The sequence below is a fragment of the Protopterus annectens genome, chromosome 8.part0, assembly GCF_019279795.1.
Source record: "Protopterus annectens isolate FY-2018-M chromosome 8.part0, PAN1.0, whole genome shotgun sequence".
In the NCBI taxonomy this organism is placed as follows: Eukaryota; Metazoa; Chordata; order Ceratodontiformes; family Protopteridae; genus Protopterus; species Protopterus annectens.
This window is the reverse complement of record NC_056741.1, coordinates 643,012,756-643,036,587: the sequence shown is the minus strand read 5'-3', so window position 1 is coordinate 643,036,587 and position 23,832 is coordinate 643,012,756. Positions and strand designations below refer to the sequence as shown.

At 38.4% G+C, this 23,832-nt stretch overlaps 1 protein-coding gene across 1 annotated transcript in view; it reads right to left on the bottom strand.

Moving 5' to 3' along the window:
• The window catches only part of CACNA1F (calcium voltage-gated channel subunit alpha1 F), a 4,101,209-nt gene that overhangs the window by 11,854 nt on the left and 4,065,523 nt on the right, over window positions 1-23,832 (bottom strand). Inside the window, 1 exon segment of the mRNA XM_044079296.1 lies at window positions 14,332-14,462. Within this exon segment, the coding sequence (XP_043935231.1) occupies window positions 14,332-14,462 (131 nt within the window).

Below are 23,832 nucleotides of genomic sequence, written 5' to 3'. Positions count from 1 at the left end.
TTCAGAGATACACGGTTATGGCTCCCATACACAACACAGACAGAAAGCTATAATCATACCTCTCAACCTCTTAGAGCAAAAAATCTGGAAAAAGCCATAAATAATAGGGGATGAAGGCCCAAAAATATGGATATTTTTTAAATATTGCTCTTACAACCTTAGAAAGTTGACAGAATAACAGGTTTTGCATTAGCATGAATTTTCTGAAGGGTATGAAATATAAAACTCCAATGTCTGTCATTATTTTCTGACTTTAATATTCACTGATTTATTAATGATTTCCTAGAAATCTACAATTTTGTGAAAAATGATCTAAAATATGAAGCAAAAATCTGGACATTCTGCGAAAATATGAACAGTTGAGTGGTATGGCTGTAATTCAAAGTGGAATGGGATGATGATGGAAAAAGGGGGAAGCTCAATAAACAAGTTGAGACTGGGATTTTGGATGCAGGTCTTTAAAAAGAATAACAATAATCATACAGAATATTACATTCATAAAGTAGCAGAAAGTATTCTAAGAAGTAAGCCTGATAAAACAAATGAACACAGTAATTAGGACTGTCCATAGAGATCCATGTGATATAACAGAAATAAACAGAATATATTACTGTGCAGCTAAATTAATAACTGATAAAGTTCTACCACAAGAACACAGGGTAGTGAGGGAAATGAAGGCGAGAGACTGAATATCATCTTGGAAGTATCGAATAGAGAAAACTATACAGCAATTAAGACAAGAAGTGTCACTGTTAGAAGACCACAGAAGAGGGAACAGATCAGCAAAAATACTAAGAAAGATAGATGTGATAAAAGCAATGCGCAGTATTAGAAAAGACTAGGAATTATCATGCACTAGCACAAATAAACTAAAAATTTCAGCACAGGCAGAAAAACTTAGAAGATACAAAAATAAATACAAAGGAAAAGTACAAAATAAGCAATTTATCGATGACCCAAAAAAGTTCTACGGAGAATTGAGAAACAAGGTAAAATGAATTAAAAGATCGCCAAAAAAACAGATGCATTTTGGAGCAGTATCTAGGAACATCCTTGGAACATAACAAAGATGCTAAATGGATAAAAGAAGTAAAAGAAAGAATAAGAAGTTTAAAGGTACAGGATATGAAATGGGATGAAGTAACAGCCAGAGAGATTGAAACAAAGTTAAGAAAAGCCTCTAATTGGAAAAACCCAGGCCCAGATGCAGTACCTAACTTTTGGTTAAAAATACTAACATCTTTGCATGAAGATTTTGCCATGAGAAAGAATTAAATCCAAGGTCCAAACAGCAAAAATCATCAGCAAAATGTAAAAAAGAATGATCCAGGCTCATCCAGGTTCACACTCCTTTATTATAAAATTGAAAATTAAGCGCTTTCGTCTCTGCCAATGAAGACTTCATCAGAATAATGACGTTAACAATCAAAAGCACTTTATATAGCCATTACAAGCATAACAGACAACTCTCTTAACCAATCCAAACACTAAATGTCACAAAAATGCAACTTACCATTAGAATGTAAAACTCCACCCTCTCTTTGAAAAAAAACATATAGCTGTACCAATATAAAAATCTCTTATTAAAACTTTTCTCCTACAAAAAGTTTATATATATATATATATATATATATGTATATATATATATATATATATATATATATATATATATACACACACACACACACACACACACCTATGTATATTCATATGGTGTCAAAACAATAACCAGAATATTAACAAATCAAAATTTGCTTTTTCATGTGGCATGGGAATAATGGATAGAGCATCATGTATCCCAGGGGAAACATAGCTGCCAGTCTTATCTGCCACTCAGTTCCTTTATTCTTTAACAAATTTCTCAAGTCACCACCCCAAGGTTCAGGTTTTACATGCTCCAAAATACCAAATACAAACTTTTTAAAATTCAAACAATTCTGAGAATGCTTAAACAAAGTATTATTTTTTAAATTTTTATATCATTTCTATGTTCATATATTCTATTCCTGAGGGGATGCTCGGTCTTAACTATATAGAACATGCAAAATGTGGAACAAGTAGCTAAATACACCACTCTACTGGTGGCACAATTTGCCTTCTGTAGTCTTCTCTCACTTTTCAATCTATTGTTCATTATTATACTAGCTTCCTGATTTATACATGGGCATTTATGGCAGGCACCACATGGTTTAGTTCCACAATCAGAATCTAACCTAGACTGTATTTTGCGCTCCAACAACCTTTTAAAATTTGCTCCTGTCTTATTAAGAAATCTCGGACCTTCCCCCACCTTTTCTAACACCTCATTGTTCACCCTGAAAATATTCCAATTTTTATGAAGGGCTTTTTTATGTCACCTGTTAAATGAGCATGCCTTTTTATATTGATCTGTGGTGACAATTGATGTATTATTCTCTTCTTCTAAACCCACCCCCAATAGTGGTTTATAAACAATACCCCATTTCTCATATACTTTCCTTGTTATTTCTAACAACCAATTCTTTGGGTAACCACTCTCTTGGAGCATCTCACTAATTTTCTCAAGTTCTTCCAACACATCTATGAGATGTTATCCTTGCCACTCTTATGGCTTGTCCTCTTACTATATACTTTTTTTTGTATTACAGGGTGTCTACTCCTAAAGTGTAGATAAGAGTTACAAAACGTGTCTTTTCTATAAACTTTTGATTTAAACCCATTGTTGTAATGGGATATGTATGTATCTAAGTAATTAATTCCATTCTTATCATAATGATGTGTAAATTTCAAAAACTCTGTTGTATTTCCCAAGTAATTAACAAATTCCTCTGCTTCCTCACATGTACCATTCCAAAGGACAAAAATGTCATCCAAAAATCTTGAGTTGGAGCAACTGAACACAAATGAGGTCTCCCATCCCAACAACACTATGTTTGCATATATGGGGCGCACACTGCTCCCACTGCTACACCTTTAGTTTGTTGGAAGTATTCTCCTTTGAAAAAAATGAAGTTATTTTCCACTATCAAACTCATAAGCTCACAAATGAATGTTACCTGTTCCTGCCCTAGATCTGAATGTTGAAACAAGGCTTCCTCAAAAAAAAACAAGTCCTTCAGCCTTGGGAATTACTGTGAAAAGGTCTTTCATGTCTATTGTGAGGAAAACTAAACCTTTTTCCCAGATATCTTGTTTTAGAAGACCCAGGAATTCCCAGGAACCTCGAACCAAATGAGGAGTTTTTTGAACTACCTGTTGTACCCATGAATGTACCACTACTGCTACGGAGTGTATCTTTGAACCCCTTGTTGCCACAATGGGGTTAAATGGTGGTTTCTCCACATTTTTATGAATTTTGGGAATTCTGAAAAAAACAGGAATTATAGGGTCCTTCCTATATAGCATGTTGTATAAATTTAGATCTATCCTCTTATTCAACAAATATTCTTCCAGTATGAATCTATACGTGAATAGGACATATTTATCTGATTCTTGGAAACTACAGTGGAGGTTTCTTCATTAAACAGTAACTTTTGCATCTCATTCGAATAGTCCATGGCCTTAAATAATACGATTCCTCCTTTATTGGGTATCATGATGTGTAGGGTATCATCCTTCCTAAATTCCATCAATAAATCATGTTCCTCTCTAGTGAGGCTCCAAGTTACTTTTTTATCATTTTCATGGATTTTATATATATCTTCCATAACTATTTTTTAAAATATATCCAATAAGGGATGCACTGGGGGGTTACATGTACTGTTTTTTCTAGGTGTAACTAAATTACCTCTAGTACCTTCTCCAGTATTTAAACTTTGCCCTGAAAAATATATATCAAAATTCCTTTTTCTAGTATGCATTTTTAATACAGTAATATTGTCAACTAAGTTTCCCTTTCTTTCCGGGACAAATTTGATACCCTTAAACAATAAACTGAAATATTCAGATGTAATAACCCTACCCGTATAGTTGTATATTGTAAAACCATTCTCCTTATGTATAATATTGTTTTCAATTGCACTCACTTCCTGTAGTTGTTCACATTCAGGTATGCATTCCCTCTGAGGTTGTGGGTAGTACCTTATGTTGTACTCTCCCTGGTCTCTATACTTGTGGGCCAGTCTCTCCAAGTGACGCAATGTCTGAAAATTCTGAGCTGCTACATAATAATTTTCTGAACTTTCATCATTTTCATTTGAACCCCTCAATACTTCACTATAACTAGGTGTATAAGCATTCTTGGAACTAGAAATCATGATACTCCCACTGGGTACACCTTTTTACTTTTGTACTGCTTAATGTCCATTTCTAACTTTCTTCTCTTTTTGTGAAAAAGATTATTAATTCTCCTCTCAACCTTATCAAGTATCTTGAAATACAATTCCTTGTACTGAAAAAATAATAAATCCTGTTTGATTTTTGCATCACGCTTGTCAGTTTCCTGTGCTACATATTCACTTTGTCTTTCATAATAAAATACAGTTTTCTTTATCAAACCAAACCCAGTTTCATCAAAAAGTTACTGAAGTTGTTTAAAATTTCCTCATTATAATTAATATCGAAAGGAAATTTAAACAACCTTAATCCTTGTGGTATGATTTTTAAAACCAAGCATTCATTTAAATAAGCAATATTTACTTGCAAGGACTTTAATTTAAACAGTCTTTTTTCAAAATAATATATTAAATCCTTCAAAGAATTAAATGCTTCATGTTCGCTATTTTTGTTGTTACTTCTAATATATGGCTGTAACACATCACTGACTACTTTTTAGAAAAACAAAATTTTTTTGTTAATAGTCCTAAACGAACATTAACATTTTCAGAATCAGAGCCAGTTGCTATAAGCTTATGACCAGCTTGTTTAATGGTACAAGGTCTTTCACTGTCAATATTTTGACTCAAATACATAGTACCTTCATGAAAAACAGCTTTGTTCTGTTTTTTTGTTTAAAATGCTAGTTCTTTGAGCCACTACTGTCTCCTCTGCCTTCTCTGAAGCTTTAACTGCCTCTGGAAGCCGTTGCCACTCTTGAAAAATGCCATTAAAGTCTTGTTCTTCCTGTTCTTGCTTGGCGACGTCCATCACATGATCACACGAACGAATGGGGACTTCCGCGCCATGGCAACCAGCCTGTATTTCATTGTGGTGTACAGAAACAGACGCAGGCTGAATAAAATGATTAAGATTAGTTCTGGAACCATCTTCTTTCTGCAAAAAAAGCTCTATAAGCTTTGTTAACTCCCCTTTCAAAAAGGAGACTTTTTGTTTTAATAAATTCAGTTCAGTATTTTCACTAACCACACCCGATAGTTCCAAAGGGTCAAGAGTGTCCATGTTGAAGTCAGGACTCATTCCAGGGTGTAATAAAAACTAAATCCAAGGTCCAAACATCAAAAATCACCAGAACAATGTAAAAAAGAATTATCCAGTCTCCTCCAGGTTCACACTCCTTTATTATAAAACTGAAAATTAAGCGCTTTCGTCTCTGCCAATGGAGACTTCATCAGAATAATGATGTTAACAATCAAAAGCACTTTATATAGCCATTATAAGCATAATAGACAACTCTCTTAACCAATCCAAACACTGAATGTCACAAAAATGTAACTTGCCATTAGAAAGTAAAACTCCACCCTCTCTTTTTTAAAAACATACAATTGAACCGGGTCTATATTATAAGCATGAAAGACCTTTTCAGTGAACACAAAAACAGCGACACATATTCCGTGAACTCCGAAAACACCGAATGCCCTAAACCGCGAAATTCAAAATCTCGAATCATCATAGTTGGCCATCTCCACCGCCTACTACATACTACCTACCCAAACAAAATAAATAAACCACATACATACACTAAATAAAACCCTACTTCTAACCCTACACCAAACCTTGCATACATTACTATCTATGCACTTACCTTAACCCGCACCCTAACCCTAAGGTTCGTAGCTATCACACACTTACCTTAAGGACCTATACCGCAGAAGGGCCAACTATGACGATTCAACATTTCGAATTTCATGCTTCAGGACGATCAGTGTTTTCACAGTTCGCTGAATACGTGTCGACGTTTCCGTATTCGTGTAAGTGGACCTTCGCGGTTCTAATAGGGAACCATTGAACCAATATAAAAACCTCTTATTAAAACTTTTCTCCTACAAAAGTTTTCTTATGTGTGTGCATGTATATATATATATATATATATATATATATATATATATATATATATATATATATATACCCCCAACACACACATACACACACACACACACACATATACATATATATATATATATATATATATATATATATATATATATATATACACACACATACATACATACATATATATATGTATATTCATATGGTGTCAGAACAATAACCAGAATATTAACAAATCAAAGTTTATTAGCTTTTTCATGTAGCATTGGAATAATGGATATAGCATCATGTATCTCCCCCCCCGGGGGGGGGGGGGATCATAGCTGCCAGTCTTATCTGCCACTCAGTTCCTTTTTTCTTTAACAAATTTCTCCAGTCACCACCCTGAGGTTCAGGTTTTACATGCTCCAAAATACCAAACACAAACTTTTTAAAATTCAAATAATTCTGAGAATGCTTAAACAAAGCATTATTTTGTTATTTTTTATATCATTTCTATGTTCATATATTCTATTCCTGAGGAGAGTCTCAGTCTTAACTATATAGAATGTGCAACATGTGGAACAAGTAGCTAAATACACCACTCTACTTGTGGCACAATTTACCTTCTGAAATCTTATCTCACTTTTTACCTTCTGAAATCTTATCTCACTTTTCAATCTATTATTCATTGTTATACTAGCTTCCTAATTTATATATGGGCATTGAAGGCAGGCACCACGTGGTTTAGTTCCACAATCAGAATCTAACCTAAACTGTATTTTGTGCTTCAACAACCTTTTAAAATTTGCTCCTGTCTTATTAACAAATCTTGGACCTTCCCCCATCTTTTCTAACACCTCATTGTTCACCCTGAAAATATTCCAATTTTTTTGCAGGGCTTTTTTATGTTACCTGTTAAATGATTATATTCAAGTATGCATGCCTTTTTATATTGATCAATGGTGACAAGTGATGTATTACTATCTTCTTCTAAACCTACCCCCAATAGTGGTTTATAAATGATACCCCCATTTCTCATATACTTACCTTGTTATTTCTAACAACCAATTCTTGGGGTAACATCTCTCTTGGAACATCTCACTAATTTTCTCAAGTTCTTCCAACACATCTTCTCTATGAGATGTTATCCATGCCACTCTTATGGCTTGTCCTCTTACTATACTTTTTTGTATTATAGGTATCTACTCCTAAAGTGTAGATATGAGTTACAAAATGTGTCTTTTCTATAAACTTTTGATTTAAACACATTGTTGTAATGGGATATGTATGTGTCTAAATAACTAATTCCATTCTTATCATAATGATGTGTAAATTTCAAAAACTCTGTTGTATTTCCCAAGTAATTAACAAATTCCTCTGCTTCCTCAAATGTACCATTCCAAAGGACAAAAATGTCATCCAAAAATCTTGAATACATTTTTATTCTGTTCCAATAAGGGCAACTGAACACAAACGAGGTCTCCCATCCCAACAACACTATGTTTGCATATATGGGGGCACACGCTGCCCTCATTGCTACACCTTTAGTTTGTTGGAAGTATTCTCCTTTGAAATAAATGAAGTTATTTTCCAATATCAAACTCATAAGCTCACAAATGAGTGTTACCTGTTACTGCCCTAGATCTGAATACTGAAACAAGGCTTCCTCAAAAAAAAAAAAAAAAAAAGTCCTTCAGCCTTGGGAATTACTGTGAAAAGGTCCTTTATGTCTATTGTGAGGAAAACTAAATCTTTTTCCCAGATATCTTGCTTTAAAAGACCCAGGAATTCCCAGGAATCTCAAACCAAATAAAGAGTTTTTTGAACTACATGTTGTACCCATGAATCTACCAATACTGTTAAGGGCTGTATCTTTGAGTAAAACTATTTATAGGCACACCCCAAATAGACATCAACCTGGCTAATAAGAGGTAAAACAATGCTCCTACTTAAGAGTGAACTTGCAAGCTACGGCAAAAATTATAGACCAATAACTTGCCTTCTGACGACATATAAACTACACATGGGAATTAATGCCGACAGAGGTTATAGTCATTTAGAAGAAAAGTCAATTATGGCAGTAGAACAAAAAGGGTAATAAAAGAAAGTCATATAGAACAAAGGATAATTTGTTGTTAAATAAAGTTAGTGAAGAACTGTAAAAAGGGAAAGAATTTAAGTGTGACATGGACTTACTACAAAAAGGCATTTGATATTATCCCACATTCATGGATAACATAGTGCTTAAAAATGTATAAAACACACCCTACACTGATCAACTAGATTACAGTGACCATGAAACAGTGGCAGACCACTTTGCAATTAAGCCATGACAAAGGACAAATTATTATCCCAGGGATAAAAATTCAAAGGAGGAATATTCCAGGGTGACTCTCTGTCACCATTGCTATTCTGCCTTACCCTTAACCCATTAAGCTGTCTATTTACCAGCTTAGACCATGGCTATAATTTGTCTCAGAGAAAACAACAAACTCTAAGACTTCTCATCTTCTATTTGCCAATGATTTAAAACTGTATATCTCATCAGATGAGGAACTGAAAGCACAGCTGCAGGTTGTCAAAACTTTTTCAGATGATATTAGAATGTCATTTGGCCTTGATAAGAAGTAAATATTGTGAGAAGAAATAGACAGGGAATTGTTATGGCTAGGCTTGTATAGGCCTTAGGGCTGACAGCCTAGTACCAATCTATGAACCTATAAATGTGCGAAAGAACCTTTAAAGCAGGAAAACTGCAGCATCAGGAAAACATCATTTTGGAACTAGAATGTGATATAAAAGAACCTCAGCAAGAAGGAGTGTATAAATATTTGGGAATTGATGAAGGATCACCAATAAAACATGAACAAAAGAAAAAAAAAAACTTAGTAAGGAATACGTTAGAAGACTTAAATTAATCCTGAAAACAGCGTTGACCTCTAAGAACAAAATCCAGGCTATAAACCAATTTGTCTTCCTGTCCTAACTTACAGTTTTTGAGTGAATGATTGGCCCCAAAACGTGTTGGACAGATTAGATATTAAAACAAGAAGCATGCTATATGGTCACCAAATGATCTATAAAAATCAGTGTATACCAAGATCATATATTCCCCATTCTTTAGCAGGGAGGGACCTCCTTGAAATCTATTACATGTATAGATCTGCAATTGTGGGACTCCACACACATCTGCTAACTTCACAAGACCCAAATGTAGTGAAAGTTTGAAACATGAGGAGGATAAATCTAAGATGACTTCTCTGTTTAATCTAGCAGAAGCATATCAGCATCAAGCAGGAATGGAAATCAAACCAGAAGTAGATAAAAATCAGGCAGCAACTGAATGTGACAAAAAACAAAAGAAAGAATATAAGGTGAAGGATCAGATGAGAAGGCAAGAAATGTGGAAAACACATAAATATAGTTGCAAGTATAGAAAAGTTCTGGAAGAACCTCATGTTGATCAGGAACGAATGCAAGAATGGTTAAGAAGAGGCGAATTCAAACCAAGAAATGGAAGGTTAATATTGGTGGCCCAAGATAGTAAATAAAGTACACGCTGGTTTACAAAGTCCACTGAACATGTGAAAGAAACAGACAAATGTAGATTTTGTAAAACTGAATTGTAAACAGTCACACACCTTGTTGCTGGTTGTGACATACTAATGGCAGAAGGACTGTATCCTGAAAGGCATAATAATGTGGCGGGACTGCTGCACTGGGGATTTTGCAAACATATCATATTGAAGTGGCTGAAAATCCCTAGAGGCATGAGCCAAAAAACAAAATCATAGAAAATTATGAAGTCTGCATCACATGGGGTCATCCATTACCAACAGTTCAAAAGATAGATGCTAGAAAACCGGATATAGTGGTCCAAGAAAAGAAGCAAAAACAGCATTGATCATTGAATTTGCCACACCCAGTGACTACTGTGTCCTGCGTACAGAGAGACACAGTTATAAAATATCAGGATTTGCAAGTAGAAATCACAGCAATGTGGAAGAAAGGTATCCAGATAGTTCCAATAGTTGTAGGAACAATGAGTCTTATGAAAAAAGAGTCTACAATCATATTTAGATATGGTACCAATACATGCAACTCCATATGAATTTCAGGAGTCATTACTGGGCACGTTGTGGGTGTTGCAAAGAGTGCTTTTGGCTGACATCAAAGAGTGAAACAATACTAATTTCATTAACTTTAATCGTACTTTAACTTAGGAATGGGGTCCATTCCCATCACGGTATTAGAAACCCAAAAGATTTTGAGAAATTAAAAAAAATATATATATATATATATATATATATATATATATATATATATATATATATATTATATTTATAAAATAGCAGAAAGTATTCTAAGACGTAAGCCAACAAAGGAATTGAAAAAGGAGATTCTGACAGTAGGGATGACTGCAATTAGGAGTATGGAGAATAGGCAAATAGGGCTGGAATTTACTGGAGAAAACTGGCAAAGGAGCCAAGGTGCTGGAAGCTAATAATTATAAAGAGAGAAAGGTAACAGAATGGGAAAAGGCCAAGAATTTATTTGAACTGTAGGCTAGAGATTGCCTTCCCTATCAAGGACTGGTGTCAGAGTACAGGGAGTTTTTAGTACAATTTAGAACAGAAGTTGCTGTTAAGAAAGGGATAATTAATAGGACATATAAAACACTGCACAATGACAATAGGGATCTATCAGAGGAGGTTAGAAAGGATTGGAAGAGAGACTGAATAAGCAATTCACAAAGAAACAATAGAGGGAAATATATATGTCTCCCAAATATGCAACAAAGTTTAGAAGATTTAGGATCTTTGCTTAGAAGTGTTTGCATAGGTATTTTTATACACCAAGCAGACTACTAAGAATTTTTCTTCAGGTAGACTGCAAATGTTGGAAGTGTGATGGAGAAGAAAGAGGTAATTGGGAACATATTTTTGGGGGAGTGTAATGAGTTGACAGACTTTAGAAATTCCCAGCAGACTACTGGGTGAGCAAACTGGTGCAAGTAAAGAAATTATTTTTTGAGCTTTGATACAGAACTGGAATTGCCTGGATGTAGTAAGGCCTTGCTGAGTGTAATTCTGGTGGCTGCCAGAAAAGGAATTATTAGAAAATGGAAATTAAAGTCTAAATCAACTGTATTAGAAGTAGTGAATTTAGTAACAAAGATAAAATAACTAAGTGGGACCTTTATAAAAGGGTAGAAGAGAATTGCATTGAAAAAATTAAAATTGTGGAAATATAATGCTTGCAAATGAAATTATGTCATCATGGTTTGTTTTCATTTATATAAATATATGATTCCCCATGGTACAAGTGATAATTTAATAAAGATATTTCTTGTTTTAAAAAAGAAGTAAACTCCAGAACTGAACTTCAAGCACTTTATTTGTTTAGCAGTATAAACATCCTTGAATAAAAATCCTTCCCCACCTGGGAAGGTGGAATTGGTTCTATCACTCCCTGGGACAGCATATGATGAAGGTGGAAATAAAAAAAGAGTCTATTCTGGTGGATGAGGAATTACCCCTGGGAAGGAGAATAGCCTCCTACTGCTCTCTGTAACCTTGACAAATGATCTTCAGAACCCATTTGCCTGAAACAATCTGTTGCCAATGAGAAAAGTGAAGATTTAGAATTTCTGGAAGGGAAATGAGGCTGCTGGGAGGGGGGCAAGGTCCCTTAACTCATTACAGCCAAGTGACGTCTCCAGGCATTTCTGCAGTTACCTCCTACTGCGCCTCTAGGCGTCAAATATTGCCTGTTCATATTTGCATTAATAATTCCAAAACCATGTTGCATACAAGGTATCAGAAAAAAATTATCTTGAGGCATACATGATGGCAAACACAATTGTATTGATATATCACCTCTGTCAATGGGTATTTGTTAAAAATATATGGTGATAACTTCATTTTATAAATGATGAAGCCACGCCCACTGGGAGTTAAACGTACACACTCAAAAGAGCTCTACTGGAGGGAATGAGTTTAATACTCATTCTGACTTGTAGGGCTGTCTTCGGTTTTGTAAGGTTAAAAATGAGCATAAATGGGAAGCATTCAGAAATATAAATATGGATATGATATTGTATGGAAAGTATGACATAAAGAAATGTGAAACTGATAAATGGGACAAAAATTGTTTTCAGCAATATGGATATTGTGAAGAAGATGCAGTTGACTATTGTGTAATAAAGACAGAGAAAGAGAAAATGTGTTATAATAAAAAGATGGTTATTGAAGAAAGTGTAAAAAGGTGAAATAATTAAGACAATATTGTTAATGTGATGATAAAGTGATTCTGACAATATGAAAACTATAAATATTAATATGAAAGTGAAGGTGGAAATATCATGAATATGAAAGTGTAAATAATGTAAAAAAATATTTTATTCATCCTTAAGCAACTATATGACCAGATAAATTATTTTTCAATTCTACAATCAGAGAATACCAAGATAGAAATGGTAATGCATGCCATTGATAAAAACCTAAAATGTGACCACCACATAAAACAGGCTGTAAAGACCACCCATCAAAAACTGTGAGACCTCTATACAGCCAAACCCTACCTAACAGAGTAGGTTAGGATAAATATTTACTTATCTCTTCCCATCTCTACTGTCCCATAAATAGCCCCCATATTCATCAGTTTACAATACAATCAACTCTCCTTACTTGACCTTGTTATAATAAAATTACAAAAGTTGATGCTTGACAACATTATAGGAAACATCACTGTCTTGCATTAAAACGACTACAGTGGCTGGAATTAAGTCACTATTTAACCTGCTCACAGTTGTAATGACACATAAGCTCATACATGACCCAGACAAATTTCCAGTTCTAAGCAAAATTCTCCAACTCTGCAGTCCCAAAAGATCACTACACTCTTTTGACAAGATGTTGCTAACTGTAACTAAATCAAACAATACCGCTGGACACTCCCTTATATTCCTTCTCTCTCTCTTTCTCTCTAAAACCTGGAATTCTGTATTTCTCTCTTTCTCTCTCTTAGAATATTACAAAATAAAAAATATTTCAAACTACATTTAAAGGCACTCTTAAAAGTACTTCGCTATGCTCTTGCACCTCTCTTGGGATAAAATAAATGCTGCCTCTCTCTCAACCTCTTTTCCTGAGCCTCTCTACTCTTCACATAGCCACTCTACTGAATAAATGGGTCCCCGAACTTGTCTAGTATAGCCACAATCTGGTCCACTACTTTTGTACTTCAAAAACCCTCATATGTTTATTGTCAACCTCAAAATTAACAATTTTCTTTTCTGCCATAAAGCTTTGTAACAAACAGCATTGTATGTCAATCATAAACAATCTGTTTTTATTTTCTTCTCAAGTGTAACACTGTATGACATTTTTATTGTACTGTATACTATTTCCATATCAGTTGTAAAATTCTGTATCAAACTGTGACTGGATGACATTTGACAGGGAATGTGAAATTCCCTTTTCAATCTATTGACTTATATTGACCAAAATGTATTTCTGCTTACTACCTAAAATGTAGTAACTATTGTTTTACTGTTTACTCATTTGATTGTGGAGCCTTTCTTCCTGGGCTTCTACTGAAAGGGGCAGTCTGTCTACCCAGTCAGACCATCCAGGTAAACAAATGCAATAAATATATAAAGTATAACTAAGCAACCCCTACTCTTTTTGATAAATGCAGTGGGATCTTTTACATCCACCCATGTGACAACAACTCAGGAAGATAAGACCTCAGTTTAGAATCTCATTCAAAGAATGGCACACTCAGGAGTAGAATCCCCTAATGCTGCACTGAAGTGTCAGCAATGGAAAATAACTCCAGTCACCTAGAATGGGAATAGAACAAGCATCAAAGATAAGTGTGCCGCCTGTTGAGCCACTGACATTTTGGGTAAATACACCATCACACATTGCTGGATTAATGATACAATCATCCATTCTACTTAATACAGCTTTCATACTTCTTACTATCATGTAGTCCCCTTTTCCCGTTATATATTTTTACATGCCTCATCCTGCTCATTTAGCCTCCTTAGCAATACAAAGTCTATCTTACTAATACTGGATGGATATTTTAGAGGAAATTGAAATTCTCTCTTCAATCTATTGGACACTTGTGAAGCAACTTCAGTTGTACAAAACCATTTAGATTTTGATTTATTGCCCATACGTAGCCATCTGTTACCTGCAACGCTGATGAGTTGCTATTTCCAGATTCTGTGCCCAGAAGTCCTTTTTCTTTTCTCTTCCTGAATTTTCTAAAGTAGTCCTGGATCAAAAATGTTGCATAGAATTTGCCGACTGTTACATCTTCATCTGTGTTTTAAAAAAACAAGAAACAAATGTGAAGATGAGTTATTTCCAGCATAAGACAATGCATGCTACATGCAATTTTTAATTACTACTTTGAAGAAATTACGCAAGACAGAATGCTGAAACAGCACCAAAATCTCTTGGAAAGACTCAACTGATTCAGAATTAAAATCTTTAAAAATGTCTCCTGCCTAGTTTTTTTCTTAATTCGTAAGTAAAAGCATCTTCAGTGGAGTAGCTTTCACTGTTTGAAAACACATTTGCAATATAAAGCTATCAGAGAACTGCATCAGTGTAACACCAACGTGGCTCTCAGCAGAACAGATTACATAGAGTAGCCTCAACACTACTTCCTGAAATGTATGTCTTTGGTTTTAAAATTAGTCAAACGTATCAGGGAGGTTGGCCATAAGTTCAGCTTCTATAATCAGGCAGCACTTGTAAATGTCATCCAGTCACAGTTTGATAAAGATTTTTACAACTGATGCGGAAATAGTATACAGTACAATAAAAATGTCATTACCATTCTGGTAAGATACTAGTAATATACAGCTACAGTCCACAGAAGCAAACAAAACAGCAGAGTAGGTGGGCAGCTGAAAGTCATTCTGTGTGTCATTGTAAAGAAAGCTAAGTAAAACAGAGAGAGAGAAAGAGATCCACTCACACAGACGTGCTCACAGAAGCTGCTTCCACTTAAACTTTACTAAAGACTGACATAACCCCCAAGTCACCTTATAATAGGGTTGCTTACGGCATAATATATTAATCAGATGTATAGCATGTGGCATCCCTCTTAATAAAGATGGAGTGTATACACCTGATACAGAATATATTTTATTCTTAAGTGCCTTACTTGATAAACAATAGTACATTATAACTAACAATATGAGCCATGTGAAAGTATTAATAATACATTTGCACATTTTAAGACTTTCTTTTAAATGTATACAGTATTGGTATTTGAGAGTTTTCTTTTTAGCAAGTTTTATATAGAGTTTTTTTTCTTTTTTCTTTTGGCATACATATAAAATCATGAAAAATATCAAATATACAAATGGCAAATATCACAGCATTGTTATTGTAGCAGAATGGTTCCTTTGGCAATCAGCTTCAGTATGACACTATTTTAAACCTAATGTTTTCAAGTAGAGCCCAAATAATAAAGACCAACTATCACATTCCTCCTATCTTTGTACAAAAGTAAAGGTACTAAAAAAAAGTCACTGAAACATTGTGCTCTGATGATATTCTCAATATTAAAATCCATGCTAGAAAATGAGGAACGATTCACCTGAGACAACAGACAGGGAAATATTTAATAAACTGATAAAACTGACAAATGTCACACCAAGGGGAGAAAATGCAATAAATGATTGCTGTCTTTTAAGTGGTATGTCATTCTTCTTCATCCAATGCTTAACAATAAAAGAAAAAAAAAAATCACTCAAGCAGTAATTACAGACATTAAAATATTATTACTGAGGCTAACATTCTGTATAGGTATCATTAATTACTTTAACTTTTTTTAAGCTTTGTGAACAAATGACACAATATGAGCTTAACAGTTTTATAGAGCTAAGAGATATGCAAAGCAGCTGCAGTAAAATTATCCACACAAGTGTAGCAGACAGCAAGTTTATGAATAATGAGGTGGGCATTATACAGCAACATATGTTGTTGACAAATACATTTGGTAAATGCCTAGTCTTTGTAGGTTCAATACAAATTTACTTAAAGAGCAATGAACAATAAATAAGAGTGGTGTAATGATATAAAACTAGACGAATTTAAAACGGAATTATAAAATAAAGTTTATTTTTAGGGCATGTAAGGCATGGGGATATCAATGTTAAACTATTAAGCAATAACCCATGCCTGCGTATGGGTAATGCCCTCGTGACCAAACAAAGACAACAGTGGGTAAATTCAGCATGTCCCACACCCAGAAGTGGGTTATTGCTATTACACAATGACTATTTAAGAAAAAAAATACTTAAATAATGTCCTTGTATAACAGCGCTGTGCTGTCCTTCCACCGCTGGACAGCTCCACTTTGCCATTGCTGATGTACTGCGCATGGGTTTGGAACTTGAGTTCCCATGCATACCCAGTACATCAGTGCTCGGGGAAAGTACGCAACGGAGAAAAGAAGATCTCCGTTGGTCTGGTTTTCTGTAATTTATTTTTTGTTTTATATTGGTTTGTGGTAATTTAGGGGTAGGAGAGCTGCACTCCCGACTCCGCACATACAAGAAAGACAGCTTGAAGAAAATACAAGGGAAATCAGGTATGTGTATTTAATTTTAAATACGGTACCTGATTTTCCTTCTATTTTCTTCACGCTGTCTTTCTCGTATGTGCGGAGTCAGGACTACAGCTTTTTTTTTTTTTTTTTTTTTAATAAAAAAAAAAAAAATTAAAACTTGGACAATATACCAATAGGAAAAAAGACCGGGCGACCGGACCTTTTCCTTTAGTAAACTGATGGATTTACAACAGGCACTCTGGCCAATCAGCGTGCATGTTTTGGAATAGTAATGGCCAGTCATTGTATAATTATCATTCATATAAGCATGAGAAAAATATTTAGCAAAAAAAAATATATATATTGCCTGAATCTCCTCGTGTTCTGACTGTGCTTCTCAAACATTTTGGAAATATAGAGTATATTTTAGTGCATTTATTAAAACTGTATTTGCCTTAATATTGCTACAACACAAGAGCTCTAGGTTGCACTGCATCTGAATTGCTTTGTGTTTTAGCTGCTTTTCTGTATATATAGACTTCTCTTTATATGTAGACTAGCTACTTATTCTACTGTATTACTGGCTCTTAAATCGTTTTTCAGTTGTGCACTTGCCGTGCTTCATTTAAAAAGTTTTAAATTGCTAATTTTGTAGAGATTTAATTGCATTTACTGTTTAGGGCTACACACTCAAGTGTGTTAGCCTTTTCTGTGTTTATTTACCGTACTATTGCATTGTTTAGCCTGTTTTAAACAAACAAAAAAAAACTATCTTGTTTGCTCATTTCCTGCCTTTCCTATCTAGTATAGTCCAGATCCCAGGCTTTGCTTGTTTCAGGACTTTATTTTCTGTGTTCACAGCTATCCAGACCCTGTTGTGGTATATGGAAGTCCTACTGCTTACCAGTGGGAGTGGTACGCATTGTACTGCCTATCTAACACTAGAGGAATGGTTTCCATTTCTGAAATTGTAATTTTATTAGCCTTTTTGGGCTGAATTCTATCCCTTTCAACTTTCTGGCTTAAAAACGCATGTGTTTCTGCATTTTTCGCATCGTGCAGCACCATGAGGCTACGGTTAAACTATTCCAGGTGCCAGAAAGTCTGCTCTTCAAATGTTCCCTTAGAACTAGCTGGTTTCCCAGTAGTAGCACTAAAATCTGAACCCCTGTGACTAGCACTTGCTCTAGAACCTGCTGGGAAGCACTAGGAAGCCTGAAACTGATACAAACAGTCAACTCTCCTTATCAATAAGGAGAAATAAGAAGTTATGTACCTACCATAACGTTCCATGTTAGTTGTCTTCTCTCGCCTTCTTTCTTGCTTGATGGGTTCGGAGCCGATCCCTCGGCTCCGACTCGGCACTTGCTAAGCTCGAGAGTCACTTTTACCAGCTTGAGGCAGCCCCATATCCCATGATGCAAGGCGGTAAGTACCCAGATCTCGTTTGCTGACAAAGGCAATAGCACCAAGCATAAAATACTTCCCAAAGGAAGAAAGAAAACTTACAGATGGAAGAAGGACCAGGTCTGAATGGTCTTCAGCATAACAGTTTCTTATACAAGGTCTGTCCAGGCCAGGGGGAAGGAGGGAGGGTCGCAAGAAAGAAGGCGAGAAGACAACTAACATGGAACGTTATGGTAGGTACATAACTTCTTAATGTTAAGTTGTCAATCTCGCCTTCATTCTTGCTTGATGGGACCGCGTCCCTAGCACCTCTATCCTGGGTGGCTCAATGGAACAAACTCTTGAGGACTGTAGAGCCAAAACTGGCTCTGTCCCTGGAGGCCAAGTCCAATTTGTAATGGGAAACAAAAGTGTGAGGAGTGGCCCAAGTGGCCGCTGCACAAATAGTGTCCAAAGGAAGTCTAGCTTGAAAGGCTGTAGAAGTAGCTAAGCTCCTAGTTGAATGTGCTTTAGGTTTTGAGCACAGCTGTTTTCCCCTGAGCGTATAAATTTCAGAGATGACCGAAGAAAGCCATCTGGACAAGGTCACTTTAGAAACAGGAAGGCCTTTTTTATTATCCGCATAGGAAACAAAAAGTTGATCAGATTTTCTAAATTTTTTTGTTCTGTCCAAATAATATCTAAGTTGACGGTGGACATCAAGATAATGTAGCTTTTGTTCAGCTCTATCTGAATAGTTAGGGAAAAATACAGGGAGATCAATGGATTGATTCAGATTGTTCTGAGAAGCGACCTTAGGTAAAAAGGTTGGATTAGTTCTCAAAGATACTCTGTCTTTGTGAAAAACCAAATAGGGGGGTCGAACCGAAAGAGCATGAAGTTCAGACACCCTCCTGGCAGATGTAATAGCCACTAGGAATAAAGTTTTCCAAGAAAGATATTTCAGGGAACAAGAAACAGCTGGCTCGAAGGAGGGAAGAATCAAGGATGTCAGCACTAAATTTAGATCCCACTGAGGAGGAGGATTTCTGATTGGAGGCTTTAGTAGGAAAATTCCTTTCAAGAAGGCCCTGCAGAGCCTATGGGACATAATATTATGATCTGCTATCCCGACATGAAAATTGGAAATAGCAGCCAATTGAACTCTGACTGTGGAAGAAGAGGAGCCTGCATGAAAAATCTCTGCTAAGAAGTCCAGGACTGCCTGAACAGGGGCAGTAAAAGGATCAATATTTTGGGCCTTAGCCCAATAAGAGAAACGTTTCCATTTGCTTGTATAAATCCTCCTGGTAGAGGATTTTAGCGAAGCTACTATGATGTCTCTAACTGGGTTAGAGATCAAAGGAAGCCTGGCTAAGGAAGGAAGTGGAGCAACCATGCTGTGAGGTTGAGAGAAGGGATTGACCGGTGCAGCTGACCCGATTGGTGAATCAGAAGATCTGGCACTGGGTCCAGATGCCACGGCTGCACCAAAAGGTGATGATGGAGGAACGGGAACCAAACTTGTCGAGGCCAGTAAGGGGCAATGAGAATCAATTTGGCTCTCAAAACGGTAGCTTTCTGGATCACCTGAGGGATCAGAGGAAATGGAGGGAAGGCATAAAGAAGTCCCTGGGGCCAATCCTGGGTCAGAGTGTCTCTGGGGGGATGGCCTGATAGAGGGAAGAGGCTGAAGAAGTCTGGACATTTGCTGTTTTGGGGAGTAGCAAAAAGGTTGCAACATGGACGACCCCATTCCAGAAAAATCTCTTCCGCTATAGATTGCTTGAGAGACCACTCGTGAGGCATGAGGATAGCTCTGCTCAATCTGTCCGCTACAATGTTGGTTTTCCCAGGGATATGCGTTGCTACCAGAAACCGGTGAGAGGAGATCGCCCATTGCCATAGTCTGAGCGCTTCTCGACACAAGGGGTAGGACTTGGTTCCGCCCTGTTTGTTGATATACCAAACTACAGACATGTTGTCTGTGTGGACTGCAATTGTCCCTACGGGAAGAAAGTCATTGAGGGCTTGCAACGTTAAAAGCACTGCTCTCATCTCCAGGACATTTATGTGCAGATGGTACTCGAACGGCTGCCACGTCCCATGAACCATCCTGCCCTGATAATGAGCCCCGCACCCAATCAGGGAGGCATCCGTGGTGACAGTGGCTATCGGGGATGGGGTACAAAGTACCTGCCTTGGTGAACCTGAGGCGATGTGATCCACCAAGCAAGATGCTCTTTGCATGTCTGTGTCACCAGAATCTGGTGACGCATTGGAAGTTGCTGGTATGACCATTGTGTGAACAGCATCCACTGAAGAAGGCGCATGTCGAATCGAGCCAGGGGAAGAGTAATGGCCGCAGCCATGAGACCTAATACCTTTAGAACCATTCTGGCCTGTACTTTCTTGCTGGCCAGAATGATCCTGACATGACTCTGAATGTCTGAAACTCTTTGTTCTGTAAGGGTAGCTGACATCCGAACAGTGTTTAAGTTTGCGCCTATGAAGGTAATAGACTGGCAGGGCGATAAGGATGACTTTTCGAAGTTGATTGAGATGCCCAAATGAGAACAAAGGTCTATTGTGTAATCCCTGGCTTGTATAAGCTGATGCCTGGTGGTGGCTGACAGGAGCCAGTCGTCGAGATACGGAAACACCTGGAATCCTTGACGTCTCAGGTGAGCCGTGACCACTGCCATGCATTTGGTGAACACTCTGGGGGCTGTAGTGAGACCAAAGGGCAGGGCTCTGAACTGGAAATGACTGGACCCCAGCCGAAAGCGGAGAAATCTCCTGGAGCGTCTGTGAATTTTGATGTGATAGTACGCATCCTGAAGATCTATTGAGCACATCCAGTTGTCCTTCTGTAAGAAGGGCAGAATTGACTGAAGAGTGACCATTCGAATCTTGTCTTCCTGACAGACTTGTTGAGTCTGCTGAGATCCAATATTGGTCTCCAGTCTCCCGTCTTTTGGGGACCAAAAGAACCTTGAGTAGATTCCGGGCTCTGAATGGTCTATTGTAACTGGCTGAATGGCTCTTTTTTGCAGTAGTTTTGAGATTTCTGACTCTGCAATCTCCCTTAGACCGGGTGGTACATCTGGAAGGGAACTTGAGGGGAAGGGACTTTCCTCGAAAGGAATTATGTAACCCTTGGATATGATCGACTGTACCCATCTGTCTTGAGTGAGGGAATGCCAGGCTTCTGGGTACAGTGATAATCTTCCCCCGACTGCCTCCAAGGAGGGACAGCCGGGCAACACCTCAGGGATGCTGAAAGGGCTTATCAGAGAGAGGCTCTCTGTTTCCCTGGTTCTTCGGACCCCCTCTGCCTCTAGAGCGGCGTCTGTTGTTGTTACCCCCTCTGCCTCTAGGGGTAAACTGACCACGTGAATCCGGCGTGACTCCTTGGGATTTACGGAACCACATTTTCCCACCTTTCTGTCCTTTGGGATAAGGTCTAGAAGGGGTGGAAAAACGGACTCCAACAGCAGAAAGAGTCTTGCCATCCTGTTCGCACCTGGTCAAGGTTTCCTTCACCTGAGGGCCAAACAAAGCTGACCCATCAAAGGGAGAATTTGTGAAGGACGCCTTAAAGGGATCCGCAAAATCACATAGCCGCATCCAGGCTTGGCATATAAGAGCCACACCTGTACCTGCGGCTCTACTCGCTCCATCCGCAGCATAAGATATTAGCCGCATGGAGGAGTTTGCAATGGAATTGAGGGTTCCTAGCTGCGAAGCAATTTTTTCTTGAGCCCCTGCAGCTGTAGGATCCTGAACTACTTCACCCAGCTCCTTAAGGATATCCCTCTGGAGTCTGGTGAAGTGACATAGGTAATTCAGCGAACGCATAGCAAAGGTCGCTGAGGAAAACATCCGCTTACCGTACCTATCCATGGTCCTAGAGTCCTTATTAGGAGGATGGAAGGGCACAGAAGGATCTGCAAGTTCCTTTTTGGTGGCCGCAGCCACCACCATGGCATCAGCGGGGACACCCTTAGTAAGGAACTGTTTGTCACACGGGGCAGTGATAAATTTTGAAGGCCTCCTAGGGACTGGCTCTACAGAGTCAGGAGCTGCCCACGCCTTTCGTGCAATAACCTGCATAAGGGGGGCGAAAGGCGGAGACACCCAGGAGGTGGAGGGCCGAGATCCAAACGCCTCTAGGTATACTGACTCATCCTCAGAGGGATTGTTGGTGGGCCAGTTTCCCCTCTGTTTCAGGAGTTCTAGGATGTCTGAGAAGGAGACATCCTCAGAGGGGATCTAGGGGATCCCTCTGACTCATCAAAGTCAGTATCCAGTGACAGACTCGGGGAGTCTACATGCTTCCTCTTACAAGTCCTCTTCCTAGGAGGATCTCCCGAAACATCAGGAGAATCCTCGGAAGAGGGGAAATTCCCAATGGGGAAACCTGAGGCGGAGGATCTCTGGGTCCTGTAGCAAGAGAAGTGGCAGAGATGTCAACAGGTACTATAGAGGGAGGAGCTACGGGAACAGACTGCTGACTGATACCAGTGGCCAGTACACTCTTCATCACCTCGAATGCTCCCCTCCCAGGCAGGTCCGAGAGAACCCGCTCCAAGAGCTAGGAACTCCAGGGACCACCGAAGGGAAGTCTCGAGGCAGATGTCGGAGCCGAGCTCACCAAGGCCGAGGCTCCAAGGGAAGAGCGGGCTCGGACAAGGGTCCGATGCCACTCACCCCTCGGAGGAGACCATGGAAGCCCGACCACGAATCCCTCTAAGGAAGGTCTCAAGAGGAGATAAGAGTAGAGGCTGAAGGAACAGAAGGGGTATCCGTCCTCCAGCCGTAGCAGTAACCATTCCGAAGACTCCAACTCCAAGCTCTGGGGTAGAGTTGAAGGAGGAACTGTAACGGGGTGTGGACCAACAGTCGTCTGTTGAGACGGACTATGTAACATTTGGGCCAGTACCTGTGACTTAAGTAATCTACTGACCACTCTCTCTAGGTCATGATCTGACAATCTGGATGACCTTGAAGATCGGCTCCGATGGCTCCGTTCGATAGAAGAGGTGAAGCCGGCGAAAGTATCGGCCCCAAGGAAGGAGACCTCGACCTCTTCCTGGAATGAGCCATCGGAGCCGATACCATAGATCCTGTCGGAGCCGACCTCTCGGAGCCGACAGGAAACCTCGATGTATCGGCTCCAGCCGGAGCCGATACAGCCACCAAAGTAACGGTGTCGGAGCCGATCGGAGCCGACACCGATGCCTGCCACATGGGTGTCGGAACCGATCGGAGCCGACACGTAAGTGGTCGATACAGATTCGGCACCGATAGCCATCGGTGCCGAAGGCTTTGTTAAGCCAGAATCGGCTCCAGCCGGAGCCAATCTCGACTCGGAACGAGTCGGAGCCGAGGCCGCAGGCTTAGACACAGAAGCCTGGGCCTTGGAAGATTTAACTGATTTTGACGGAGCCGACTTAGCCGGAGAGCCCTCCGGCTTAAGAAGGCCCCTAAGAATCAGTTTATTGCGTCTTTCCTGCAGGACTCTCTGGCTGAAGGAATGACAAATAGCACAGGAGTCCTGCAGGTGAAGAGGCCCCAGGCAATACAGGCAAGAAGTGTGACCGTCTGTCAGAGACATCTTCTGACAGCACGAGTCACACTTCTTAAAACCTGAGACCCTCTCCTTTGACATGGTGCTTAAAACACACACACACACCAGTCAAAAAACTTAAATTAAAGAAAATACCAAAAGGTATT